General features: G+C 31.0%; 1 protein-coding gene across 1 annotated transcript; it reads left to right on the plus strand.

Moving 5' to 3' along the window:
- The first annotated feature begins 1,207 nt into the window (after nt 1–1,207).
- On the plus strand, nt 1,208–7,140 carry LOC147813890 (uncharacterized). The gene is made up of 4 exons (XM_087160143.1): nt 1,208–1,532; nt 2,544–4,584; nt 4,687–6,016; nt 7,063–7,140. The coding sequence occupies exons 1-4, from the start codon at nt 1,208–1,210 to the stop codon at nt 7,138–7,140; spliced, it is 3,774 nt and encodes a 1,257-aa protein (XP_087016269.1).
- The last annotated feature ends 3,051 nt before the right edge of the window (nt 7,141–10,191 follow it).

The raw sequence follows: 10,191 nt of genomic DNA on the forward strand, positions 1-10,191 counted from the left end.
TTCCTTTTCAAATAAGAGGAAGAGTTGGAGAATGATTAGAAAATAAACTTTTTTCTTCTTTTATTCTTTGTTATACATGTAATGAGAACTATTGTGGAAACATCGAACGGAACTGCATGTAAATGTACTGTTTTTCCATTTTATAAAGCTTTTAAAATTTCATTTAAAGGAAAAAATAATTGAATGTCTTTTCGTGAAGAATATTAAGTTTATTTTTTCGGTCGAAAAATTTATTTTAATTACAAATTTTACGAATAAATTCGGAAAAACAACATGAAAAATTCTAAGTAAATGAATAATGTTCTTTTAGATCAAATAAAATTATTTTTCCAAGAAAAATATCTTTGAAATTTAAAAAAAATAAACATAAAGTAGCGTCTTTAATAATTTTCTGTCTTGTTTCAACACATTTACTGAAGACTCTGATAACAATGCTCGAAGCAACTGTATACGAATTTAAAATTTTCGAGTAAATAAAACTTTTAAAGAAGAGGAAAAAAAATATAGCTATTTTTATATGAGTGTCAAATTATTTCCATTATAAATGTGCAGTCCTTTCGTAAATTTTCTATTTTATTCATAAAAGTGTTATAATATTGTAAACTGGATTTTCCTAAAAAGATTGTTTCAGTTTTAATCATAAATATTCAGTTTCACCCATGTAATAAGATTCAAAACTATTAGCAATTGTGACCTGATCGATTGACGTAATAACAACAAAATATTAATTTAATTAAACTATCTGGGTATTATTTAAAAGGAAAATAATTTCATTGATGTCAATCTGTTAACATATACATTACTTTTACATCTTATCATTTTGTCAATAATTCGACGAGCAGTAATTACTTGATGCTCTAAATGCTGAAAATTACCATACAACCGAAATATATTGGGTCATGGTGAACTTATTTTCATCGTTCTGAAGCAATACTGTTTGTTAAGAATTGCCACGAGGCGGCGCTCTCATCATATAACACATTATTATTCAGTTGCCATTCAACTCTTGAACAGAGAACATGCTCTTGTTACTCAAAATGATCTTGTCAATTTTATGTTATTAAGTTTCAAAATAAATGTTTATGTTTGTTACAGTCCGCTACTTTATAGCTCAATATATCACGAACACTAAACAAAAAGTGGTCATCGCCGAGCACGAAGACAAACCGAACGCTTGTGGAAATTGAGTACGAAATCGAAACGAACAATGGCTTTGGAGCAAATAACAGTATTTAACCGAAAACGGGGTTATATACGAGGACAATTGACAAGGATTGAAAATGCACTTCAGCAAAATACTGATTTACCTGTGGACAATACGGACATCACTCAAAAATTATCAACTTTGGATAAACTTAGAACAAAGTTAGAGGATCTACGCAGCGAATGCTATTCTACTTTGTCGGATGAGGATTTGCCAGATTTTGAAGAAAGTTTAGATGGGCTGCAAATTGACCTCGAAACATGCGAGGTAAGCTTTCAAAAACTTTTAAATCCAAATTCTAATTCAAATGAAAATAGTTCGTCCTCTGGTAACTGTAAACTAAAATTACCGTCAATTAATCTTCCCGAATTTTCAGGTTTATATGTTGAATGGTTGTCATTCAAAACGCAATTTATGTCTTTAATTGACGATAACAAACAGTTGTCAGAACAACAAAAATTGTTTTACCTTCAGTCGGCACTTAAGGGTAACGCTAAACAATTAATTACGGTAAATGATACGTACAACAGTTTATTCGAAGCATTGAAAAAACGATTTGAAAATACACGGTTGCTAATTATGAGTCATATTGGTGAAATATTTAATTTTTCTAAAGTTAAATGTGAATCTGCGTCTAGTTTAAGACAGATGCTCGATAAAATTGAAAGTAATTTGCGATCATTAAAACAACTAGAATTAGAAACGAACCCTCTTTGCGAAGCAATATTAATTTATATAATTATTCAAAGAATTGATATTGACTCACGTAAATTATACGAAATGGATTTGGGTTCGGAATTACCGAGTTGGGAAAAATTTACGGAATTCTTAACTAAAAGATGTCAAGCACTAGAAAATGTAAACAGAAATTCAGGCGAATTTAAACGGGAACCAACCCCGAAATTCAAAACTCTAATGGTGAAAAACGAAAACAAAAATAATTGTTTATTAGGATGCATGGAATCCCACCCTATTTTCAGATGTAAAAAGTTTATCGATTCTAACGCAGATGATAGATTAAAATGTGTTGTAAGGAATAAATTATGCTTTAATTGTCTCGGATTTCACACAATGTCTAAATGTAAGAAAATTCATTTAAAATGTAAATCTTGTAACAAGAATCATAGTACAATGTTACACGGAGCGAACTTTTTCTTCGATAGACAAAATCAAAACAAAAATACGGGTGTGGCGCCAATGACCAGGGAAGAAAGAAATAATTCAGTTTCGGAACAAGAAATTGCGCAATCACAAATGCAAAATGAAATTAATAACAAACCGCAAGACGCACCATGTTTATATTCTTTTAATGTAAATAAAAACGTTCTTCTTTCTACAGTGAAAGTTAAAATATTGCAATCGAACGGAAAATATTTGCATTTGACAGGGCTATGCGATTCTGGAAGTATGAAATCTCTTATTACAGAAGAGGCAGCTAATTTATTGGGTTTAAAAAGATCGAGTTGTAGGTCAAATTTAATAGGATTAAAAAATACAGTATTTCCGATAACTGAGAAGATTTATTCGCGTATAAGTAATGATGAGGAATCATTTAGTAAGGAACTCGAATTGTTAATTTTGCCAGAAATAGCCGGAAATGTTCCTTCGGAAGAAATAAATATTTCTAATTTGAATTTACCCGGAAACGTAAAGTACGCTAATCCTAATTTTTATTTACCGCAAAAAATATCGATTCTTTTAGGAGGAGACGTATTTTATGAATTGTTAAAAGGAAATCAAATTCGATTAAGGGGTAATTCTATTATTTTAATTGAAACAGTTTTCGGGTGGATGGTTACAGGTTCGATCCCCTCTACACACCCACATGATTCCAAATGTTATTTCATACAGGACAATGTTGATGAAGGGTTAAATAAATTTTGGGAATTAGAGTCAATTGGGATAGTTCCAAATGATAATACAGATGAGGAAAGTACTGCTTTAGCTCTCTTTAAAAATTCTGTAGATTACAAAGAAGGGAGGTATCAAGTTGGGCTACCATGGAAACATGATTTTAGGGAATTAAACGATAACTTAACTGTAGCCAGAGGACGGCTAGATCATTTGATTAGAAAATTTGAGAGACGCTCAGAACTGTATGAAGATTATCGTGAAATTCTGAAAGACTATGAAAATCAAGGCATCATAGAGAAGGTCCCAAAAGACAAAGTACAAACAGATAAACCGCTATTTTATCTACCTTTTTCCATGGTTTACAGAGAATCAGTCAGTTCTAGTAAACGAATAGTTTTTGATGCCAGCTCACATGAAGAAGGTGAACTTTCCTTAAATGACTGTTTATACGCAGGACTTAGCCTAAATCCCCTGATATTTAACATGCTTATATTTTTTCGCTTAAATGCTGTGGTGATCTTAGCAGATATCGAAAAAGCGTTCCTTCAAATATCGTTGAATGAGACAGATCGAAATGCAGTGAGATTTCTTTTTCCAAGTTCGAACCCGGCCATAAGTGAGCAGTATGACATAAATATTTTTAGATTTTGCAGAGTTCTTTTTGGTGTCAACGCCAGTCCCTTCTTGCTTTCTGCCACAATTAAGGAACATATCAAAAAATATCAAGAGTTGCATCCCGCTACGACGAATATGCTCAATGAATGTCTATATGTCGACGACTTCATAGGAGCTCTCGACGACGTGAAATCTGCCTTTCAGATGTCAGACGAAGCCAAGAAAATTATGGCAGAAGCAAGCATGAATCTGTGTAAATGGAGTTCAAACAGCAAGGAACTAGTACAATTATGGAAAGATTGCGGGTTCGAAACCCATCCCATTCATTCGGAAGCCAATCCTATAGCCAATTTACACAAAGTTCTAGGACTGCCATGGCATGTGCATGAAGACTACATCTCTGTAGAACTGAAAGACTTGCTTAAATTCGATGGAAAAGAAAGCATTACTAAAAGAATTGTTTTAAGAACTATCGGAAAACTGTTCGACATATTGGGTTTTCTTAGTCCGTACACAATAAGACTCAAGTGTTTACTCCAAGACTTGTGGCTTAGAAAGTGTCCGTGGGATACGGAACTTCCACCAGACATTCGCCAACAATTTATTCAGTGGAGGTCTGAGTTAGCTGTCATTTCTAAATTACAAGTTCCTAGAATGATTCTAGACTCCAGTCTAGATGATGCCAAGGTACTTCAAATTCATGTATTTTCACACGTTCCCGGTAAACTCAACATTGCTGACATTCTTACGAGAGGAGTTAGTGCAGAAGTTCTTCTGAAAAATGAGGTCTGGTGGTCAGGTCCCGAGTTTTTAAGAAAAGATGAGATTTCAGTGTTTGAGTGCACTAATTCTATTGCTGAAAACTCTTACCTTTCAGAGTTAAAAAAAGGTTCCTCTGTTAAAGAGGATATGTGTTTTGCTTTAACTAATCAAAATGTTATGTTTTATAATTACCTACTTAAACTTACCAATAATTTTTCTAAACTTGTTCGTATAGTTTCATATATTTTTAGATTTATCTATAACTGTAAAAATCCAAGGAACAAGGCAGGTAGGTATTTAGATTCTGAAGAATTGAACAAATCCGAAACTTTTCTCTTAAAATTTGCCCAAAGTGAATATTTAGAAGAATTGAATGCTTTAATGAAAGGTGAGAATGTGAAAGGTAAAAGTAAATTGTCTTCTCTTAATTGTTTTATTGATAAAAAGGGTCTTATACGTGTTGGAGGTCGAATTGTAAATTCAAGTGTTAATGATTGTACTAAACATCCAATTGTCCTTCCAGCAAAACATCCCTTAACCTATATGATTGTACATTATTTTCATTTGAAATATTTACATGTCGGAGCACAAACTTTATTGTACTTAATACGTCAAAAATATTGGCCTGTGAACGGCAGAAATTTGTGCAGGTTGGTAATACACAATTGTGTTACGTGCACAAAAAACAAACCAGTTTTAGAGCAACAATTAATGGGTCAGTTACCTAAAGAACGAATCGAACCTTCTCCTCCATTTACCATAACAGGTATTGATTTTTGTGGACCATTTTATATAAAATTTAAAGGACAAAGGAAAGGTGTTTTAAATAAGATATATGTTGCAATTTATGTATGTTTCTGTACTAAATCAATACATTTAGATTTTGTAAGTGACTTAACATCAACAGGGTTTATAGCTAGCTTGAAAAGATTTTTTTCTAAAAGAGGTAAGGCCTCTAAAATTTTCACTGACAATGGACGAAATTTCGTGGGTGCAGACGCTGAACTGAAACGGCTTTTCAAAATTATTAATTCACCAGATGAACCTTTGGCTCAATATTTTGCCGAGGAAAAAATTGATTGGCATTATAACCCCCCAAGATCACCAAATTTTGGAGGATTATATGAAGCCGGCGTTAAATCTTTTAAATTCCACCTAAAACGGATAGCGGGAAACTCCAATTTTACTTTGGAAGAATTCATTACAGTTTTAGCAGAGATTGAAGGAGTATTAAACTCCAGGCCATTGACTCCATTGTCAGCTGATTTCGAAAACTTTGATACCCTAACACCTGGGCATTTTCTTATTGGGAGACCCATCACTTCCATTACAGAACCCCAACTTGCAGATATCAATGAAAATAGACTCAGTAAATGGGAAAAGATTTCTAAAATTTCTCAAAAAATTTGGAGACTTTGGAAGAGAGATTATTTAAGTAATCTCCAAGAACGCCACAAATGGCAGTTCAGTAAAGATAATGTTAAAATTGGAACTTTAGTGTTGGTGAAAGAAGAGAATTTGCCAGCAACTAAATGGTTAACAGGAAGAATTGAGGAAATATTTAAGGGAAGTGATGGGAAGGTAAGAGTTGTAAATATACGTTTGCCACAAGGCAATATACTTAAAAGATCAGTACGCAACATTAGTATTTTACCTATATATTAATTCTTGTGTTAAAATTTTCATTATAATTGTAAAGTTGAAATTACGTGTATGTATATTTGATGTTTTGTATGAATATTGTCAATTTTTCATTTTATTTTATTATGTAATAAGCATTGTAATTAATAATGATTGGATTTAAACATCCAATCGGCGGGGAGTGTTAAGAATTGCCACGAGGCGGCGCTCTCATCATATAACACATTATTATTCAGTTGCCATTCAACTCTTGAACAGAGAACATGCTCTTGTTACTCAAAATGATCTTGTCAATTTTATGTTATTAAGTTTCAAAATAAATGTTTATGTTTGTTACAGTCCGCTACTTTATAGCTCAATATATCACGAACACTAAACACTGTTAAAAAACACTAATACTTAAATAAGGGCAATACTGTTAAAAAAAACACTAATACTTAAATAAGGAAATCGACTATGTTGAAATAGAACTATTTTTACAAGAGGTTGCTCATACTTTACTGTATTTGAATAAAAGTACAATGTCTTTACTTTCCAAATACAAGGTGCATGTAAAATAACATTAGCACCCCCAAACACCCAAACACTGTAAAAAATTCCGGATGAAAACTACCGACACTCAGAGTGCCGGTACTTTTTACCAGAAAATCAATCCATTTTTACTGTAAATTTTTGCAGAACACAAAAAATCTGACATACCATAAATTTTACGTCATCAGCCAAACATAACCAAGCACCTACCCTTTTTTTTAGGGTTTTATCTTTTAACACATAAATTAGGAATGCTACGTCATTTTGACTTAGGTCCGGCGACGTGGGCAGAGCCTGAACTGATACACTCACTCCAACTGTAATTTTTAAATTAATTTTCACTGTAAATCAGCACACAGTAATGTAAAAAGTACTGTGCAATATTTTACGGTGAAAGGGACCCTGAATGTGAGTATGTTTTACCATAATTTGATTCAGAATGTTTTACTGTGCAGAATGTTATACAGACATTACAACATGACGTTCATGCTCAGCAAGATATGATATTTCAATTTCTTAAAAAAAATAATTAGTATTAAGCATCATGAATAAATTCGTCACTTCAAGCACAATATGTGTAATAAATGAACTTATATTTGTCGTCTAAAACAATAAATAACTTTTTTTCCTTGTAAGGATGCAGCAATTAATACTGTTTTCAAATATAATTCATTATAACTACTATTCTAATATTCAATGTAATTGTATGTTTTGCTTGCTTTCCCCTATTGGCGAATTTCAGTGCCTTACATTTTTATATTTAGTTTCATTTATTTATTTAAACTCGAACCTGCATGATGTGCTGAGCAAAGACGTTGCTTCTTTTCTTTTATAGATTACGTGTTAGGTGACTGTAAGAATCTTGCGTTTTTTTACGTACTTATCCTGCTGTATGGATAACACTTTTGGGAATTGAACAAGTGGAAAAACTGCATATAGAAACTTTACTTCTGCGACAAAAAAATATGCAAATAAAGAGCTTTTCTAAAGATTTCTGCAAAACGTATTATGATATATTTCTTGGAAGCATGTGGGACAATAATAAAAATTCTCAGCATAAGTAATTTTTACGATTCCCGTTTTTACTTAAGAAAAAAACCTTTTTTATATCTCTATGCTGAATTGAACGCGCTGTAAATACAAAAAAATTGGGCATTTTAAATTTTTTTTTCATATGAAAAAACGTAAGCTGATTTCACAGCTTTGTAAACATAGAAACGAAATTGAAGGGTATCAACACTTACGAAGCGTTTCTTTTAAACTAAAAGATCGAAGACGTGGATTTCACAGAAGAAAAATCGATGAAACAAGTCTAAGCCAAAATAACAATAATTTGCAATTTTATCGATAAGACTTTCGCGGTTCAAAAAATAATGCTTTTAAAATTCGGAACCTTTAGTTCGAAAATCTCATGGGAAGTAATGATATATTTTTAAGAAGTAATATTTTACATAAGAAGGCTTTACTTTCGATGTGGCGTTTTTATGAATTTCTGTGAATGAAACATTTCTGATGTATTAGAAAGAATTTTTTCTGAAAAACCGATGATTAATTAAATATTCTTGCTAAACTTATAAATTAATCTTCAAGGCTTAAGATTCAAATAACGCTTTGGTAACGATTTTGTTAAAATTAATCATAAAATATAGTTATGAAATATGTAATAAAATTTGATATTTTTTTCATTATTATTTCTAGCTCGGCATAAAAATCTCTCACCCGATTAAATTTACTTTTCAATTTTGTATTTACTTGTGTGGTTATAACTAAAATTTTTAAAACCAGAATGTCCTATAAACCGTAACCAAACGAATGGAAAAAATACAAAATGAATGATTTATATACCATATATTTCAGTTTTATTAGCCAGAACTAAGGGGTTTTTTACAAGTAGTATCACTAACGTACGGTACGGTAATTTTACGAGAAATTTTTTCTCCGTGTAAAACGCACACAATTACTTTTATTACATTAATAATTGTTTTACTTTTCAATAAAACCACTATTTAGCATAACAACAGAGTTATTTATTTTAAAAGTTCGTACTAGATTATTTGTGTGTCACGATGTAAATCTAAAATAAACGTTTGGAGACGAAATACTTTATCAATTTAATTTATGGATTTAATTTTTTTATAACCGTCGTTGAACAGACGACCCAACTTTGGGTTTACAACTTTGGGTTACAACTTTGGGTTTGGGTTCAACTACGCAGCCTTGTAATTTTTTACCCAATGCAGAAGACAGGGGAATTCCTGCAACGAGTATTGAAAGAAATGCTGAATTCGATTGGAAAAGCCGTCGCTGGGATTCGAACCTGGTTCACCTCATTGGAAGGCGAGCTTTTCATTCCTTGAGCCACCACGGGTCTTACGAATTTGACTGTTGGTTCATTAATTACTGCTTTTTTTATAAAAAAGTCATGCCCGGTCCTTATATATAAATTTAATTTTATCAACGGTTGAAACTTCAATAGAAAAACTAATATTAGTTTCTAAACGCACTTAAATAAATGATATTTGTACCTAAAAAAATACTTATTGTGAATTCTTGGTTATAGAAATTATCTCAATTATTGAAGAAATTATTTCAATTACTGTTATTAAATATTATCTGAATTAATTGTTAATTAGGCGAATATTATTGACCTTTACATTGTTATTTAATGCAATTAAATAATAATCTAGATTTATTATTTTCAGAAACTCCATACGCTAAACAAATAAGACGACTTAAATAAAATACTTTAATTACATGGTATCCCGTAAGGTATTTCCTTAGGAAAACGGGTATTTCTTACAAACTAATTACATGCAACCAAACAGAAGAATAAATCAATTTATTGATTGTAATAAAAGACTATTTCATGCAAACGAAGCTAGTTTTGAAATTAATTATAGTTAGTGGTATAAATAAGCTTTACGTATCTGCCTCAGAGGTACCATAACAATTTCGAAAAGTAATTCTATATTCTTAAGAAAAGGAAACTGAGACAATTATTTGTAAAGGAAGGTTTAATTCTCTTTTTAAAAATATTAACAATATAGTAAAGTATTTTTATCTAAGTCTGACATTATAATAATTTGGCATTATATTGACATTATTTGACATTGTATTAAATATTATTATATTCATAATTTACAGCGAAAATTAAAATTTTGGCGTTTGAATGTTTGCTAATATCTTTTTACAATACAACTTTCTCAAATATATAATTGTTATTACCAAGCTCTTAATTTTATCATTGATAAATAAAAATATATATGATATATAAAAGGCACAAATAACATTACTAATCAGCGTTGAAAATAAATATCATCATTAGTGCGTAAGGAAAATATTCTGATAAAATTACCGTACTGTATAATAATAATATTTCAGGTAAAGAAAAAAAAACTTAAATTTGGTAAATAAAACCAAAATATACAGTATTTAAATCATTCATATTTGATGGCTTTTTCGTTCATATGGCTCACTGGAAGTTTTGCCTCTGTTTTTTTTTTAATTATAGCTCTTATTATAACACATTTAGTAAAATGTACGGTAGTGAAAAGTAAATTCAACCAAATCAATGCCATGCTCTT

Source organism: Parasteatoda tepidariorum, chromosome 3, assembly GCF_982258835.1.
Source record: "Parasteatoda tepidariorum strain Cologne lab strain chromosome 3, Ptep-v5.0, whole genome shotgun sequence".
Classification (NCBI taxonomy): domain Eukaryota; kingdom Metazoa; phylum Arthropoda; class Arachnida; order Araneae; family Theridiidae; genus Parasteatoda; species Parasteatoda tepidariorum.